Source organism: Balaenoptera musculus, chromosome X (assembly GCF_009873245.2).
Source record: "Balaenoptera musculus isolate JJ_BM4_2016_0621 chromosome X, mBalMus1.pri.v3, whole genome shotgun sequence".
NCBI classification, from domain to species: Eukaryota; Metazoa; Chordata; class Mammalia; order Artiodactyla; family Balaenopteridae; genus Balaenoptera; species Balaenoptera musculus.
Window position 1 is genome coordinate 16,332,714 of NC_045806.1, and position 19,809 is coordinate 16,352,522.

Below are 19,809 nucleotides of genomic sequence, written 5' to 3' on the forward strand. Positions count from 1 at the left end.
AGTGGGGAGAGCCTGGGATATTGGCAACTACTGGTATTTCTTACTCATGGGCCAGGCACACACATGGTAGGCCCAAGGGTATCAGATGAAAACCAACATATCAACACTGCTGGGTGTGATGGGACATTCAAAGGAGAGTGACCTGGGGTCCATCATTAAAGAGCAGTTCCACCTAAAGGCTCACACAGTCCTGGTGACCTGCAAATTTTCAGCAACTCCCTCTGTAAGAATGATTCAGCCCCACCAAGTAGAGACAATCTGGTTGTAATTTCACGAAAGAATTCAAACTCTTGAGGTCAGGGGTGTTTGAAGGCCCACTCAATGGTCTCCTGAGGGCACCCAAGAGGGTAAGGAGATCTGGAAACAACGGCACGAGCCTGATTATCTCTACCAACTGGCTGTCAGTCCTGGCTCACGTCTGGGAGGCAAAAGGGCATGGTAGGGAACATGGCAAACTGAACCCACATGCTCGCCATGTGAACAGAGCTGCCACCACTGCAGCCAAGCAGGAATAGCAACCCAAGCTTTCCACAAGACCCAGCATTTCAGAGTAGCCAGGGATCTAAAATGTTATGTGAGGACTTCCCTGGTGGCGCAGTGGTTAAGAATCTGCCTGCCAATGCAGGGGACACGGGATCGAGCCCTGATCCAGGAAGATCCCACATGCCGCGGAGCAGCTAAGCCCATGCACCACAACTACTGAGCCTGCGCTCTAGAGCCTGCAAGCCACAACTACTGAAGCCTACGCACCACAACTACTGAAGCCCGCGAGCCTAGAGCCCGTGTTCCGCAACGAGAAGCCACTGCAATGAGAAGCCCACGCACCACAATGAAGAGTAGACCCCGCTCGCCGCAACTACAGAAAGCCCGCGCGCAGCACCGAAGACCCAATGCAGCCAAAAATAAATAAATAAATAAAATGTTATGTGAAATCTCAATCTGATTCTCAAACATGAGTGGTTCCAGATCTGTAAAACACCTCGGGCCACTTTGAGACAGCTGGTGTGGCTCTCACAGTCCCTAATGATCCTAAGATTATTTTCTACACTGAATTTCTGGGACATCCCCCACAGCAAAGACCCTTCCCACAACCTTGTTACTCATAAGCCCAGTGTTCTCAGCCCCCACTCTCAGTCCACACAACTGAGTCCAGCACACCATTTTAAGATGCTCTGAATTCATTGGAGAGGTAAGTATTGATTTGTTTTTATGTTATTTCTACATTCTGACAGAAGAAGACTTTAATCATTTCAGATGATTCAAACTGGGTTATTTTCCGAAACTTCTGTGTATCTCTTAACAGTGATATAAAAACTCGCAGTCTTCCACCAGAGAGATAAATTCAGGGACTGGCAAATAGATCCCACCATAGTTCTCCTGGTTCCCCCTTCTCTCCTTGCTGTCTTAGTCAGTTTGGGGTGCTAGAACAAGAATACCATAGACTAGGTGACTTAAACAAACATGTATTCCTTACAGTTCTAGAGGGTTACGCTTCAAGATCAGGGTGCCAGCATGTCAGGTTCTGGTGAGAACCCTCTTCCTGGTTCCCTCATATGGTGGGATGAGTGGGGGGAAGGAAGGGTGGGAGAGAGGTGGGCGGGGGAGGAAGAGGGAGAGAGGAAGCAAGCTCTCTCCTGTCTCTTCTTACAAGGGCACTAATCCCATTATGAGGGTTCCACCCCCATGACCTAATAACCTTCCAAAAGCCCTGCCTCCAAATACCATCACATTTGGGATTTAGGGTTTCAACATATGAATTTTATAGGAACAAAAACATTCAACATTCAGTTCATAGCACATGCCAAAAAAATCTGTGAGTGTATGTGTGTGTATGTTTTTGTCTCTGTCTGCTTCTCTCTGTATCTCTCTCTCTCTCTCTCTCACACACACACACACACACACACACACACACACACACACAGAAAGCAGATGTACACACAAGATGGAGGGTCAAAAGGTACCGGGAAGGTATTTGATCAGTGCACCTACTGTGTGCATAAAATGTATGATGAGGGGGTCTTTATACATGAGGGGGTTCTGGCAGTGTGCCAGTGTGGCCTTTTGTTGTTATATATTTGTAACTCATTTGAGCCCCTACTCTGTGCCAATAAATACATTCACCATTTATTTAATCCTAGTGATGCTAGTGGCTCTGTTAGCTTCTCCTAGGAAACTACAAGCAGAACAGCACTTGGAAATGGGCTTCAGGAAAGGAATGCGGCCAACGGAAGATGCACAGAGGACACTCACTCGTGACAAAGGATGTAGGCCTCAAAAATAGTTTGCGTCGGACTTCCCTGGTGGCACAGTGGTTAAGAATCCACCTGCCAATGCACGGGACACGGGTTTGAGATCCAGGAAGATCCCACATGTCGCAGAGCAACCAAGCCCGTTCGCCACAACTACTGAGCCTGCGCTCTAGAGCCCATGAGCCACAACTACTGAGCCCACATGCCGCAACTACTGAAACCCACACACCTAGAGCCCGTGCTCCACAACAAGAGAAGCCACCGCAATGAGAAGCCCGCGCACCGCAATGAAGACCCAACATAGCCGTAAATAAATAAATAAATAAATTTAAAAAAAAAAATAGTTTGCTTTTGTGATTATTTAGACATGTGAACCCCAAGAACCACAAAGTATGAGAAAACAAAGTCCCATCTTCAGCAAGTTCGCCAGCTCTGACAATTTAATACTTTTAAAATCTATCCACAGGCATGAGATGGGCAAAAACGCAGTCATATAATACAGCAGAGACTAATCATTATCTCCCAGTATCGCCTTCCTCCTTTTAGAAATGGAACGCTTCCCTCCCTCCATGGTAGACGTAATAATGCCTCCCCCCCCAATATGCCCACATTTTAATTCCCAGAACCTGTGAGTATGTGACCTAACCTGGCAAAAGGGACTATGCAGATGCGATTAAGTTGAGGCTCTTGAGATGAGGAGATTATCCTGGATTACCTGGGTGAGCCCAGTGTAATCACAAGGGTCTTTAAAAGATGGAAGAGGGAGGCTGAAGAGCCAGAAAAGGAGACATGATGACAGAGGCAGAGGACACCAAATGTTGGGCAGAATAGGAGCAGCAGAAATGTTTACACTCTGGGAACACACATTGTGAAAACCAATTAGGTATTCTCTTCTAAAGCTCACATCCTCTCTCCTTCAATGAATATAGCATTCTCTCCTTCATTCATTAGTTTATTCGTCCACTCCGTGGTTGGAAACATGCTGGTACAACCACTCTGGAAATAAAGCAACTTGCAACCCAGCAAAATCACTCCTTGTCATACACCTTTCAAAAACGTATTTCACACGGGCACCTGGAGACATTGACCAGCATGGTGATAGGACGTTCATTCATAGTAGCAAAAATGGGAAGCAATGCAAAAGTCCATCACCAGGAGAAAGGAAAAAGACACAATGGCACATTCAAACAATGGAAGATCAGACAGGGAAAAGAAATGAAGTATAAAACGAGAGACAGTAAGTCACAAGTCTCTGTGCAGTTTGGATGCCGGTTATATAAAACTAAAACCAAGCAAAACCAGACAATATGTTTTTAGGAGATACGTATGGAAATGATCAAACTATTTCTTAAAAAGAAGGGAAAGATGATTTTTTAAAAGGCTCCTGATGCTTGTCTCCTCTAGAGAAGGCAGGAGGAGAGGACGGAGCCAGAGCACATGTTGAGGGATGGGTGCATGAGTACGTATTTTATACTGATGCTTCACGCTGTCCACACAACATGTGGTCTGTGTGCATCAAATATCCGATCAGCTTTCAAAACCGGTTCTAATGCACAGCACCCCCGTGAAAAGGTCTCAGAGAGCACTGTGTGAAGGAAGGATTTTCACATTGGTTCGAATAGAGAAGAGACGAGAGAATCAAGTGAACTCAAGAGACTGCACCACAGCATGTGTTCCTTGCCGCCTCGTCAGCAACAATGGCATCACTGAAACATGTCATCGTGTCTCTTATTAGTGTTAATTTGAGTTTTATTGGGTTAATTTATCCTTAATTTGTGAATCTGTTACAGGTTTATACTTCCAAATGAGCTAAAAGCAAAAGGAGTCTGTATCTAGTTAAGTACCTATTTTTCATGAAGCATCATTATTGAAAAGTTTAAGGTAATTAAAAAAGAATGAAATTCTGACACACGCTACAACATGAATGAACCTTGAAGACACCACACTAGGTGAAAAAAGCCAGACACAAAAGCACAAACACTGTATGAGTCCACTTAAATGAGGTCCCTGGAGTAGTCAAGCTCATAGAGACAGAAAGGAGAATGCTGGTTGCCAAGGGCTGGGGGAAGAGGCAAACGGGGAGTTGCTGTTTAAGGGATACAGAGTCTCTGCTTTGCCAGATGGAAAGAGTTCTGTGGATGGATGGTGGTGATGGCTGTACAACAATGTGAATGTACTTTATGCCACTGAACTGTCCACTTAAAAATGGTTAAGATGGTAAATTTTATGTTCCATATATGTTACCACAATAAAAAAAAAGAGTTCAGTGGTAAATTTTCTGTTATGTATATTTTACTGCAATTAATAAATAAATAAAAGCTAATAAACATTTTTTAAAGTTCAAGGCAAAAGAGGGCTTCTTGGTAAATACTTCCCTGGTGAAGGGAACTTCAGCCTTACTCATTTGAGAAAGCCTGTTCTCTTTGGCTTCTCTAGACCTGCAGTGAGGAGGGAGTTTCAGAGACACTGACTAGCAACTGTTATCTCAGAGAGTTGTCTTCTAACTTGATGTGTGTTCCTCAAATGGATATCTTTCCTTCTTTGGGGAGAAACAAAACTTGTTCAAACAAACACCCTTTGGTTTAACTGCTTATTTCATCGTGTGGTTCGTGAAATGATCCCATCACAATCTCCCACCCGATTAGGGAAATGAAAGTTACCGAAAATGTGTCATTGAGGGGAACTTCAGATATCTCCGAGTCCCTCTGGTTATCAGATCTCACACCTAACAGGCGCTCAATAAAGACTTGTAGGATCTAACTGAATTCCAATGTACAGCAGTACTGAATCAAGTGTCCTGTCTGTCCTGCCAGTGCAGGCCAGTTATGTTCATAATTTGAAACTGAAACAAAGGGAGAAAGGATACGGTACCCTTTAGCTACCAAGGTTTCCTAACACGTGTTATTATAAAGTTTAGAACTTTCAGAGACACTTGGCCTTGAAAGGGCATCATAAATATTCAGCTCCTTTTTGGCCAGGTACACGAGCAGGTTTGACATGCGCATGGTGGTTGAGGAACGAATGCTTTACACAGTGCTGTGCATTAACAAAACTGATGCGTCAAGAAGGCAGGCTTCGAGATGGTTCTCCCAGCCTGGATCCTGGGGTTCTAGCCACCCTTATCTGATGCCCTTTGAAGCCAAAAGCCCAATTTTTTCAGGGGAGTGTATGACAATGACACAAAGCTAAGCCAGGAAATCACAGGACGGTTATTACAGCCACGACCTTTCCCTCGTCAGCATGGGAGTTGGACCCATATCCCAGCCAAACGTGAAGTCCCATTGAGGACACAGGGCCTTTGGGACACAATTCTCCCTGTGGTTCTGGGAAACAAAATCCCTTTAAAATGCCAGTCAGGGTGTGAAGTGGAAGGAGGGAGGGAGGGAAGGGGGAAAGAAAGAGAAGAGAAGGAACCAAGTCCTTGAGGGTTTTACCTTTCACTGTGTATTCCCTATTCTCATGCCTGAGCACTGAACCAGGATTAATCATCTCAAAATGGCGTGAAGAATACGAACGCGTTGTGGAATAGGAAAGCCCCACCAGCAGTCTCCTTCAGAGACGTCTCCCTCTCTCCCCTCTCTCCCTGTCTCTGTCACACACACACACACACACACACACACACACACACAGCATAGAAGGGATGATAAGCCATATGAGCAGAGTTTCTTGAACTAAAACTGAAAGCAAACACAGGAATGGCAAGTACCCTGCCAATGCACATGTAATGACTCTCATGGATTTACCATCATAATCATCAGCATGGGCCATTCCAGTCATTTGGAGGCTATGGAAACAAAGAATGGATGTGGAATGTCACCCTGTGTACAACCTGATTTCCTTAAAGAATAAAAAGGAAAATAGTGTCCATGCCATCCTTACTTATAATATCAAGATTATGGAAGCAACCTAAATACTCAAATGGCAGGGAAATGGTTACATAAGTTAAGATTCAGGAACTCACATATTCAGCTACTACAAACACTAGCTTTGGAGATGACTATGAAGTAAAAAACAAAAAACAAAAAATCCCAGGATGTACAATTATATATACTACATATATTAATATTATCCATATATTATATTATCTTCAAGCATATAGTAAAAAGTCTAAAAAGACACACAACAAAATAAAATGAAAGTGGTTGTATTGGGGTACTGTATGAGTGCTCGATTTAAATTCTCCTGCTTCCAGACTCCTCTGACTTGCTAGGGCTCTTAGGCATCAACATGGCCACCACCATGACCTCCCCCTAATACTCTGCCGTGTGGCTGGGACCAGAAGACATTATTTAAAGAAGATTTTATTGAATCTAGAGGGTAACAGGAAGGGAAGAACTAGGCATATAGCAAAAAATAATAATAATAAATTTTCCTGCTTCCTATTTTCTAAACTCTATTATAGAATCACTATATATTTATAACAAAATTTTTTTTCAGGGTTAGAGAATATTGGAACTAGAATAAGACACACCCATCCGAGAATCTGCCCCTCCCCTCGGTCAGGGATGGAGCCCTCTACACCATGGTAGAAGAGGTTATCCTTTAAGACAACCGCCCTCAGTGGCGGGGAGCTGGTCACCCGGTCCCTGATGGGGGGGCAGAAGCCCTTCCCGCACATCCTCATGTGGCCATCTTGACCTTAGACTGCACTGAATACACGAGCTTCACCCAGCTCCACCAGCGCAAAGGAGGTGGTGCTATCAGCTGAAGATGCTGAGGCAGGGGCAGTACCATGTGGGCAGGGCTTAGAGGGAGAAATGGGAGGGCTGTGAGACACGGGGGATTTCAGGAGAGAAAGGGGCTTGAGGGAGAGAGTGTTGGCAGAGGGGGGCAAGAGACCACAGAGAGGGAAGGGGGGTGTTCAAGGGAGAGAGCTGGGGGAGGGAGAGATGGGGGAGAGGAGAGAAGAGAGAGGGTTTGAGGGAAAGAAAGAGGGGGGGAGAGAGGGGGAGTTCGGGGACAGAGGGGGATGGGGAGGTGGAGGGGTGGGAAGAGAGGGAGGAGAAAGAGGAGGAAGAGGAGGGACTTAGTAGGAAGGGGGAGGAGCAAGCAGGGGGGTGAGGAGGGGAGAAGGTGTGGACAGAGGGACCTGGAGGAGAAGGGGGACAGACACGGGGATGGGAGAGGAGGGGTGGGGAGGAGGTGGGGGAGGGTATGAGAAAGAGAGAATGAAGGAAAGGGGGGAGGGGCAAAAAAGGGGGGCCAAAGGGAAGTGGAGAGAGAAAGAGCAGGAGGGAGGGTCAGGCATGGGTGGGGGGACAGTGAGGGGAGAGAGAAGGTTGGAGGGAAGAGGAAGTTGGGGAGAGATGGAAAGTGGGGGTACAGAGAAGGTGTGGGGAGGGGTGGGGGAGGGGGCAGAGAGAGGGTGAGGGGGAGAGAGGAGAAAAAGAGAAGAGAGAAGGCGGGAGGGTGGAGAGAGCAGACAGCGGACACAGCAGCCACAGTCCCCTGCCCCCTTCACCGCCATCACCCGGCTCCAGCAGTTAACTCACCAGGCCAGGCGGTGGCTGTTTTTCACAATGTCTTCATCTTTTCCTCCATTTAAAAACCCACAGGTTCCCTAAAAGAGCCAGACAATGTCACAAATGCACCCTGCCCCCTGTCACAAATTCATCGACCCCTCTAAGTGCCCCCAAAGTCACATCCACACTTTTTTAAGTGTTGCCAACTCAAAAGGAGAAACCAAGTTCAGTCACACAACTCAGGGTCTCAAAGGGTAAAAACAGCCGTTACTCACTCGGAAGCATATCGTGCCCGGCAAGGCCAGGAGCCACCCCTCCAGGGAGCCCTGTGAGGGGGACTCCAAAGGTGGCCGGATCATCCTTGAAGGCTCTAGCAACACCTCACACCGATCGCCCCTTTGTCAAGAGAAAGCCAGGAAAAATGGGCACAGGGCACCTTCAGGTATGTTGGCTTATGGCTTTCAAGCATCCGCATGTGTAGTACCTGCCCCAGGAGCGGCCCCCAGACATCCCCATCCCCGAGAGACAGGGCTGCATTCTGGTCAGGACTGTCCCAGCACCTAGCATTCACCTGGCACCGAAGAGGCCCTCCTTAAACACTGACACAGGACTGGAAGCGGGCAGTCCCTCGCCTCACAGATGTGGGAGAATAGCAGCCACTTGTGTGTCTCCAGGGGGCGACACCCTCCATGGGGCTCGGAGTCACCCTAATGGGAATCTGGAACTGGGATCGAATCAAGTCACTCTGAACACGAGGTTGGAACTGTGGCACGTGCCCCGTGAATGACTGCAAAAAGAAAGGGGACAGGGGCAGGGAGGAGAGATGGCAGAAGGGCCCACCGGGCAGCTGGCCCATCCCTGGTTCTGGGACTCCTTGGGGCCTTTGGGCTGCACGAGAGGCCCCTGTGGTCCCAGAATAAACCCCTTTTTTCAGGTTAGCAGGCTCTGCTTGGCTTCCTCACTTGAAGAAAGTCCTTACTACACACACGACATCAAAGTGGGAAGACACCTCCTAACTCAGTTCAGAAGTGAGGTCGAGATCGTGTAAGATCCAGGATCAAGTTTCTACCAGTTCAGAACCCAGCTCAGTTGAGATCAGGAGTGCACAGCAGAATTTCCTGGAGAACGCTTCCACAATCCACCTGTCTCCCCATCAAAGTCGGATGGGGAGAACCCAGGCACAGGGTTCCGATGCACATCCCCAGGGGAAAAGATCACCAGCTAGAAAGTCCTCCCATCGTCAATTAATCAAGAAGTGGGGGGTGGGGAGGATAACAGAAATACCTATCTGCTGGTATAGGTACCACGTCTCCCTCGAAGAATTCACGAAATATCAACAGTATATGGGGAGGGTCACTGGGTAGCCGGAGGACTGGGATGGGAAGGAGACTTTTTAGTAATCACTGTTCACCTTGTGAATGTTGAGTCATGTGGATGTATAACCTATTCTAAAAACTAACTCTAAAAAACAATTTAAACACTTCTCCGGCAAGCAGCTGCAGTGTCTCTGCCCAACAAACATGAAACAGGGCAAACTGCAGCCCCTTTCAAATTGTTTCTTCAATTGGTGACACACCTACCTGCCTTCTCCCCTCTCGGCCCCCCACCCAAAGCTAATTACTTTCATTTCATTTCTTTCCCGACAAAGGTAGCAATTAAGCCAAAAAAAAAAAAAGGTCACTGTCAATTAACAAACACGTTGTCCAACCTGCCTTAGGTACCACTGATGAGCTAATTGACAGACGTATTTGGGTTGGCACCTCTGTGCTCCATCTAATACTTTATTGAGAACAAAGGGCCACTGAGAAATCACTGGTTAAATGCTGAAAACTGTCCCATTTTGTTCAAGTTGTCAAGAGGTTTTTTTTTTTAATTTTTTGTGTTTTTAATGATCAAAATAGGAGAAAGGCAAAGCCTGTTTACAAAGTTATTCAGGACCAGTGAATTTCGCAAGTGAGCACGGAAACTACTCAAGCAGAAGGTAGCCAAAGGTAGCATCCAGAAGGGTCTGGCACAGAAGATGCGGATCCACGGAGAAGCTGGCTGTGGGGCGGGGAAAGCGAAGCCAGAGCAGACTTTCCCAGCTCTCATCCAAAACAAGGTTCAAGCACCTCCTTCTAGCCCCAGGCACAAAAATGAGAACTAGCTGGAATAATTAGAGAGGACACTAAACTAATTAAAGACTTTTCACACAGGGGTGGGTGTGCAATGGATAAAACTGGTGCAGCCCCAGAGGACCAGACCTAGAACTGGGCCCCAAGTCTTCCAAGTCTAGAAGAGTCCAGAAAAATCCAGCAAAAACACAAGGGCTGATGTTTGAACACTGACTGGTAGGAAGCTGAAGTTTAAAGAGCTGGTATTTTCAACTGTTTATACGTGCTGCACTTGGGTGCTTAAGGACTTAGATTTGTTATGCAAAATGAGTAATTAATCAGCACTAAAATATTTATAGTATTTAATCCAAGACACTGAGGAAGAACCAGCAGCATGAATTGAATAGCACTTCATCTTGCTGCTCTGTCCCCTGCGCCTGGGGACAGACCAGACTCCTGCAGTGGCCCCACCACTTCCCGGGCCACTGCAAGGAAATAAGCTGAGGCCTTTACTGGGCTTTTCTTGCCAACTGAACACCATTCAGGAAGGACAAATATCCCAGGATTTTGTTGTTGTTGTTGTTATCAGTGTTTTTTCCTCCTGAGCCTAACTGTAAGCATAGTTTACCAGTGAGGTAAGGTCCACGAGCTCCATTTGGCTTTGTTTAAGTGTCCCCTAATGTACAGGACTGCCTGTAAGATATTTACCCATAAAAGAACAATCAAGTTGAAAACCAAGCACTCATCATCAACCAGTTGCCGGTGTAACTTTGCCAGCTGAAGGAACAGAAGCAAAGAAACGTGGCACTCCATCAAGTCTCCACGTCCACGTGTGGATTCCAGAGACCAGTTTGGCACCGCAGTCTTTTCTCCCACATTTGAAATATTCTTAATGGAGCCCAGTAACTGCCAAGGAAGTTGCCCAAGCAACTAACTCACAAGTGCTTCAGGATGTAGAAAGAAAATCAGAATTCCCCCGCAGGATGAAAGGGATGGAACCAAGGGAGCTGCGTGGAGGGACGGAGCAAAAATGAAGTACCCCCGCAAAGGAAACATCAGCAAAAACCATTAAAAAACAACAAAACCATACTTTCTCTTTTCCTGTATTCCTTTGGAATCTTAACTGGGATCCTTGGGCTTCTACCATGTGTTCCCCAAAATGGCTGAGTGGTCCAGGAACCCCTCCAGGGGACACGGATCCTAACCTTCCAGTTAGAAACTCACAGGGAGGGGTGATGAAAAAGTTTTCGAAATAGATAGTGGCGCTGGTTGCACAACACTGTGAATGTATGTCATGCCACTAAGCTGTGCACTTAAAAATGGTTAGAATGGCAAATTCTGTTATGTATGTTTTACCATAATTTTAAAAATGAATGTGGGGAAGATCCCACATGCAGCAGAGCAACTAAACCCGTGCACCACAACTACTTAGCCTGCGCTCTAGAGCCCGCAAGCCACAACTACTGAGCCCGCGTGCTGCAACTACTGAAGCCCGCCTAGAGCCCGTGCTCTGCAACAAGAGAAGCCACCGCAATGAGCAGCCCACACACCGCAACGAAGAGTAGCCCCCGCTCGCCACAACTAGAGAAAAGCCCGCGTGCAGCAACGAAGACCCAACGCAGCCAAAAATAAATAAATAGATAAATTTTTAAAAATAAAAATGAATGTGATATATAAAAAAACATTGAATTGCACACTTTAGATGGGTGAACTGTATGATATCTGAGTAATATCTCAAAAAAGCTGTTTAAAAAAACTTACCAGGGAAACAGGCTGTAGAAAGTGCCTCACTGGGGGGAAGCAGGAGCCTGATATTTATTGAGCACCTATACAGGTGGCTGGTTCTCTCATATTGAAACGGAGCTAGGTTCCGCAGCTGGGGGCTCGTGTCACTTTGCCTCTCTGAGTCTCAGTTCCATCATCTGATGGTGTGGGCCATGACTGCCAAGGGCCCTACCAGCATTTTGGTTCCAGGGATCCGTGTGCGGGCGGCAAAAGGACTCATCATCTGTCACCCAGCATATAAGCACATCCCACTAGGAAGGCAAAACATCAGGGGAGCCACACATGGAAGAAGCAAGTTCAACAACTTCACGACCCAGGTATGGACAGAAGGGGGTCAAGAGCTGTATTAAGACACTTTCTACTCAAAGGACAAAACGGTGATGGTGAAGAAGTACCAAAGAGTCCTGCTCTCCAGCGACTTCTTGGTTCATTCATAAAACAAAGGCTGTGGCCACAGGGGAAAACCTTATGTTCCAGAGCAGCTGAGGATGAAGGAAGGAAACGATGCTTTGACCATCTGTGTAACGCCCAAAGCAGGCTTCCCAGCACTCGGGGCCGGATAACCGTGGCGGGGCTACCTGTGCCTTGCAGGATGTGGAGCAGCGTCCCTGGCCTCTGCCCACCAGATGCCAGTAGGCTGCCCTTTCCCCACCAGCTGCCACCTCCAGACGCTGCCAAATGTCCCCCTGGGAGTGGGGGGAGCAGAATTGCCCCTGGTTGAGAATCACTGCCAGAGAGAATTTGCTATCTTAAACTTGCAGCTCTTTGTTGAAGCCATGTGACACATGTGGCACTACCCTTCTCATCCACTGCAGTGCAGGCCACCGTGAACTGTCAGCAAACAGACCCTGTCATCACGCTCTGCCTGGGGGATTTTGCAGAAGTGCACACACACTCCTGGCAGCCAACAGCCTCAGAGAATTTCAAATAGCAACTGTACTTGGGTGAAAGGGTTATTCATTAATTCATTCATTCATTAACATATGGCACTTAACCGTATGCCAGGCAAGGAGCCAGGGCAATGTAGTTGGGGACACCCAGTCAGAGACGAACAGACTTAATACAAGACGAAGTGTTGTACAGAAACCTTTGGAGCAGGCCTCAAAAGATGAATAAGGGGTGTGGTAGGCTGAATAATACTCCCCCGCAAAATGTCCACGTACTAGTCCCCAGAACCTGTGAATATGCTACCTTCCATGGCAAAAGGGAGTTTGCAGATGTGATTAAGGGTCTTCAGATGGGGAGGGTGTCCTGGATTACCCGGGTGGGCCCAGTATAATACAACAGTCCTTATAAAATGAAGGCAGGACTGTCAGAGTAAGAGAGAAGGAGATGTGAGGACAGAAGCAGAGGTTAGAGTGATGAGGCCACAAGCCAAGGAACGCAGGCTGCCTTTAGAAGCTGGAAAAGGCAAGGAAATGATTTCTCCCCTGGAGCCTCCAGAAGGAAACACATCCCTGCCAACACTTTGATATCATCCCAGTAAAACGCACTTTAGATTCTCTGACTCCCAGAAGTGTAAGATTATAAATTTATGTTGTTTTAAGCCACTGGGTTTGTAGTCATTTATTAAAGCAGGAAGAGGAAACTAATACACGGACACTACAAGGCAGAGAAGACAGTGAAATCCATTCCCCATCAAGAGAATGACATGGGAGAGGCTCAGAGGCCTGAACAAGCATGGAACAGAAAAAGGCAAGGGTGACTGCTCAGCTTCATGAAACCTTTGCTAAGGCATTCAGGATGGAAAGTACCTGCAGAACAGTAAAGGCATGGTGTCAATTCCAGAAACATTTGGGACTTGACTGTCCTTTGGAAGGGGCTGAGATAGGGGGAGGGGGAAGGAAGAAGAGGCAAGGCAATGAGCAGAATACCGATGGAAATGACAGGAAAGGTGGTAATACCCTCAAGGACATGGGGAATAAATGAGTCAAGATGGGTGTTATGGAGGAGAAATGCTGAGCTCAGTTTGCAGCAGGCTCCGTTTGAGATGTCTAGGACACACCTGGGGGAAGTTAGCTAGAAGGTGAAGAATAATAATGAACTCAACCAATCTTAATTTTAGGCTTACCATGAGCCAGGCACAGGGACACAATGACCAAACAAATGCAGCTCATGCCCTCCTTAAACGTGGAAGAGAAAGGCAGAAAAATCAGTATCAGAGTGATACACTGAGAGAGACTTGACTGGCCCATTGCTGGCTTGGGAGGTGGAAGGGAGCCATGAGCCAAGCAATGTGGGCAGACTCTAGAAACTGGAAAAAAACAGAAAAGGGGTTCTCCCCTAGGCCTCCAGAAGGAAGGCAGTCCTGCCAACATCTAGATCTTAGCTTGATGAAACCTTGTTGGATTCTGAACTCCAGAACTTCAAGATAATAAACCTGTGGTGTTTTAGGCACCAAGTTTGTGGTAATTTGTTACAGCAGCAATTGGAAGCTAATACAGGCAACCAGGTATAGAAAATCACAAACAAATATCAAAAACCCTCATAATGCTAATAATATATTTTTAATGCCCCTTGTAAAGATGATGGAGGGGAAAAAAGGGATGATGGGAAAGACCTGTGTGATACTCCAAGTGACTAACACCGAGATGGGCCAGCTAGTGTCACTAATGCCCAGGTGCTGGAGGTGGTCTGGCTTGGACTGGATTCGAGGATGAATCAACACTGAACTGTTCTAGTAACTCCAGGAGAGGTTTGTTCTGAACTAGGAGCACATTTTTCTCCTTCTGTGAGGTCTTATGTCACTTATAACGGCATCTTATTTTACGACCAGAGTGCCCATGTACCCGCGCCCTCTGGACCTCAGCTTTCTCCTCTGCAAGGCAATGAGGTTCTACACTTGACCTTGACCATGCATCAGAACCCTCTGGAGGGCTCATGAATACACAGATTTCTGGGCTCCACCCTCAGAGTTCCCCACTCAGTGGGTAGAACTGGGGCCAGAGAACTGGTATCTCTAACAGGATCTGGGGAGGCTGAAGCAGCTGACCAGGGGACCACATTCTGAGAACCACAGCATTAGAGACCCTCCTTCTCTCACACTGAAAGGATTCCAGTACTTTGCTGCCCTGCATCTTTCCCATTAAGGGCCGTGCTGCTTCTTGGTTCTCAGCAGCTTGTTCTGTTCCTCTGGATCTATCCCGGGTAGAGCGTGTGAGTTGTCCGTTCTCTGAATGCTGAACAACAGTCCCCAGACTGGAGCTGGCCGATGTTAAGGAAGCCACCCCCGAATATACCTAGACAGCCACTCTCCCCACCCCACCACCTCCTACTCGCTGCCCCCACTCATCACGTACTTGACAAGACCACTCCGTAATCATGTCAGAACACGGACAAAGCAGGAACTTGTCCAAACCACCAAAGTCACCCACCCAACGTCCCTGGGTCCTGGCTCATAGAAGAGACTGCTGCTTCTTCACCAATCCCAGCCTTTGTCTGGTCTTCCCCGCTTCTCGGGTGAGATGACTTAAGACTCCTGATCAGGACTCACCCCTGCTTCCTGACAGCATCCAATCCAGAGCGACGCCTGGCTTCCTTAAATGCTCCCCAAAGCACCAGACACAGGCCCCACTGCTACGTGTGGTCCTTCCTGACCCCTCTCGCTGTGATGCCCCGCGGGTCCCCATGGTACACGGCTGTTCCACTGCAGGTGCTCCTGAGGGGGGCGGGCAGATGGAGGGCAGTGATGGCTCCTAGCCAACTTGCACATTTCAACTCAAACACAGTCTCCTCAAAGACACTGTCCTTATCCCTCTGCAGCCTAAGTCAGATCCCCCCTCTCTAATGTCCTTTCAGGAGACCTAGCTGGGCTTATAATTACACATCGTTGTAAGTATTGCACTCAAGCCTACCTCTCCCACTAGACTGAGAAGCCCAAGCCGGCAGGTCTGTGCGTGCTGTGCGCCTGCCACTAGCACAACACTGGGCACAAAGCAGGAGGTCAATAAATATCGGACGGATAGATGGATAAACGGATGAATACTGACCACTGTGTGCAACCGACTTTAAAACAATTACAGGGACTTCCCTGGTGGTGCAGTGGTTAAGAATCCGCCTGCCAATGCAGGGGACACAGGTTCAAGCCCTGGTCCGGGAAGATCCCACATGCCACGGAGCAACTAAGCCCATGCACCACAACTACTGAGCCTGCGCTCTAGAGCCCGCAAGCCACAACTACTGAGCCCGTGTGCCACAACTACTGAAGCCCACGTGCCTAGAGCCCATGCTCTGCAACAAGAGAAGCCACCACAATGAGAAGCCCGTGCACTGCAACGAAGAGTAGGCCCCGCTCGCCGCAACTAGAGAAAGCCCGCATGCAGCAATGAAGACCCAACACAGCCAAAAATAAATAAATAAATATATTAAAAACAACAACAACAACAACAATTACAAATACGAAGGTTAATCAGAGAATGTCAGTAACACAAAAAGAACTGAAGCCGTCCGAGAAGAAACAAGCAAGGTCTGTGCAACCAGGAGGGTAGCAAGGCTTTGCCCCAGCCATGATGGATGGAAGGGGGTAAAGTAAAGGTCATGATTGATAAAGGTGGAGTCTTTTCTTCCATTTCTAACTGGAGCCTGTTTGTGGAGGCAAACATGTTATACTCATTTTAGCTTTAGCTGATTTAGCATAAAGCAGTCTAGCACCACCAATACGATACAGTGCTAACGACAGTCCAAACTTTGTTGTTACTCTGGAATTCTTTAAATGGAAATCCTTCGCTGGGCTTGCAGATCCTCCACGACTCACAAATTTCAGTGGTAATAATATTTGTGCAGTTGTAATTACAAGACCCTTTCCCTGCATCTGGCACTGAAGGCATCTCCCCGCAAACTCAGATGGCACATTCTGACTGGACTTTTGTTAAGAGGCCATTTCACAGCTAACTGGCTTCATTTCAGTGTTAGGGATTTGATGCTTTGCAGTTGTTTTTCAGATCAAAGACTATGTAATACAGCTTTACTGTGTTATCCATCAAGGGAAAAATCCTTATCAGACCCGGTAAGAATGGAAGTATATCAAACTGATAAACTGGACAAATCTTCTGAAAACCAAAGAGATATGGGAGACTGGGGAAGGGGGGTGTGCCTGTGTGTACACACACACCTGCTTCAGAAACAGCACCGTTAGGCGTCTCCACTGGAAGACATACAGAATAAATTGTTAAATACCTGTACTTCATCACAAATACACTCCTGAAGATGCTTAAGAAAACAGCACGTGATCTTTAGCCCCCAAACTACTACCAGCATCTCAAATCCCACTCTAAACATTTTAATGAACTAAATGACAGCATCCATTTTACTCTTAGCGCCTCAAAGTATTAACACCTGAAATAAATGAAAATCACTTTTGGTGCCCCCCCCCTTTGTAATGGTTACAGTAAAAAAGATTAAGCCTGAAAGGACTATAAACTGCAGAAGCACTTTCTAATTTTCCTAGGAGGTTCTTGATAATGAAAACAGTTCAGACTTGAATGATAAACAGGTCTGTTTCTTCTTAAACAGAACTCCGTCCTCTCCCCACTGAGATACAGAAAACAGAGTCCAGCCATGGGAGAAGACATTTGGATCTAACATCTTTTTTTTTTTGTGCAACCCTTTAGGTGACCCACCCAAAATGAAAGGTGATCAAAACAGCATTTTTGGTTACCTCAGGAGAAACCAATCTGTTGTGAAAGTAATGGGTGATGTTTAAAGTATATACTTTGTTAATGAACTAAATCATCTTATTAGGTGCCAAAGCAAAACAAGAGTGCCAAGCTAAGTGTTTTGCCTTCCACAGAGTAGGTGGGTTTCCCACCTCCTCATTCATTCACTCATTCATTCATTGATTCAATAAATATTTATTTAGGGTCTGCTCTGTGCCATGTACCAAAGAAAACAGTGCTGAGCAAAACAGTGCAACATAGCAATGTCCCCATGGTCATGGAGCTTACAGTAGGAGACAGAAATGTTAAACTCAAATAAATATGTAATACTGCCAATTTTTTTTAAGGAGAAAGGGTAACAGAAAGGAACTGATTTAGACTGGGAGTGGTGCAGGGATCAGAAAAGGGCACTGAGAAAAAAGTGACATTGAAGTTGAGAAGCCGTCAGATCGTCACCACTTTGGAAAAGGAAAACCATTTATGGCAAATGACCACAAATGGGATTTGAACTTTGCCTGTCAACAGCTGACAGGGTTAGACCTCCCCCCTTCCAGTGCATCTGTCTCCACGAGCCTCCCAAGACTGCTGGCTGATCACTGTCTGACTCGCCTACGTAAATCCTATGACCTGAACACAGAAAGGTCTCACTTCATTATGATTTATTATAATCTACAGTCCTCCTATGCTTGGCCTAGAAACACCCTAAAGTAATCTGCCAGAGGCATGAAAACAGACTGGCTGCCAGCAAGAATATTACCTGGGTGAGCCAAACATTAGCCCTGGCAATCTCAAGTCCATTGCCCAATAAAGTGCCAGGTCCTCTGGGCAACGTGGCTCCAATACTCCTGGGTCTATACCAGATGGGACCCAGGGGGCCTAACAGTTAGTTGCCTACTTGGAACTGATCTTCGACCAATAAATCAAGGACTAAATCACCGTTTCCAGTTCCCCAAGCCTGCAGACTTAGAGGATGTGGGAAGTGGCCTTTGAGCATCACCGAGCGGCGAGCTTGCCAGGCTGGAGGAATGCAGGCTGGCAGAGAGGGGGTCAGGGCCGGGAGGAAGAGGGATGCTAAGGGAGGCGGGTCAGGCGCTCCAGACCCGAGGACCGCACGCCAGGCCGGGTACTGGGGCGTTTCCCGCCCCCCCACCACGTCATCCCCCCGCAAAGGCACCCGGCCCCCGGCCGCCCCGAGACCCCGCGATTCCGGCTTCCCCTGCGGCGAGGCCAGGTGGGCACAGCAAGCCCTGCGCAGGGCCGGAGCCCACCAGCTCCCGGTACCTGCGTCCCCAACGCAGAGAAAGGCGCGCCGGGGGCGAAAAAATGGCCAAAACTCTCCCCGCCCACCCGAAAAGCCAACCACACCCCCCGCATCCCTCAGCCCCAGCCGCCCCGGGCCGGCCCCCGCGATCCTCCGCCCAGGCCCCCGCGGGGTTCCCTCGGCGCCGCGCGGGCTCGGCAGGGACGCGGGCGCGAGTGGGAGTGAATGGGGGGTGCGCGACGCAGGCAGGGTGCCCACCGCGGTGTCACCCGCTGGGGCCCTGCTCCCGGGGCGCCCTCCTCGGCTCCGCGGTCCCGGGACAGGCGCGCCGCCCCCAGGCTGAGGTGGGCACCCGGGCGCCCCCCACTCACCCATTGGCGTCGAGCCGGGCCGGGCCGCCGAGGCAGCGTGAAAGTTAGCGGAGGCGGACGCGGGGGTCGGGGCGCCGGGACCCGGGCGCGGGAATCGGGAAGCCGGGATGTGGGCGCGGGGATAGGGACGCGGCGGCGTCTGGGCCGGCTTCTTCCTCAGTAGCGGCGGCCGCGGCGGCTCAGCGCCGCCCGCTGCTGCCTCTGCTGCTGCTGCCGCTGCTGGCCCGGGGCGACTCCTGCTGCTGCTGCATCGCGGCCCGCTGCGCCCGGCTGCGCCGGGTTTCCTGCTCCCCGCTAGTGGAAATTGCGAAAAAAAAAAAAGCGCCGCCCAGCCCAGCGCCCGGCAGCCGCGGCCGCGCCGCCCGCTCTCCCCTCCTCCTCCTCGTCGTCGCCGCCGTCGCCGCCGCCGCCGCCGCCGCCGCCGCCGCCGCCGCCGCGATGCTCCTGCGGCTCCGCCTGCCGGGGACGCGCGGCCGCCGGGGCGGGGGCGGGGCCTGAGGGGCGGGGCCTTCGAGGGGCGGGGCCTTCGGGGGCGGGGCTGGCGCCCGGGGCGTCCCTGTGACTGCTGCGCTCCGGCGCCCCCCTTGCCGCCCAGTGGGGAGGGACCCAGCTCCGCGAGGCCGCCCCCCACCCTCGGCGGCTCGCCTAACGCCCCGGGAAATGCCGCGAGACTCCTCGAGACCAGAGGAGGGGAGGGAGGGGAGGGAGGGGAGGGAGGGTCGGGGGGGAGGGCGCGTCCGAGTGTAGTGGCACGTGGGAAAGGAGATGGAAGGAGCCGACCCCGAGGGTGCGACGTGAGGTGGAGGACAGGCTGGGGGAGGGGAGACCATGGGAAGGTGAGGGGTCGAACACCTGCTGAGTGATAACAGGTAACCCCGGGGTGTCGAGGCAACCCAGAAGAAGGCTTCACAGAGGGGGCTGTTGGGAAGGAGAG

General features: G+C 49.1%; 1 protein-coding gene across 1 annotated transcript in view; it reads right to left on the bottom strand.

Annotated features, from left to right (window-relative positions):
• SH3KBP1 (SH3 domain containing kinase binding protein 1) overlaps positions 1-19,224 on the bottom strand; it is a 340,352-nt gene extending 321,128 nt beyond the window's left edge. The window contains exon 1 of the mRNA XM_036840453.1: positions 18,876-19,224. Coding sequence (XP_036696348.1) covers positions 18,876-18,879 — 4 coding nt within the window. The 5' untranslated portion in view covers positions 18,880-19,224. The remainder of the gene's footprint in view (positions 1-18,875) is intronic.
• Positions 19,225-19,809: the final 585 nt, after the last annotated feature.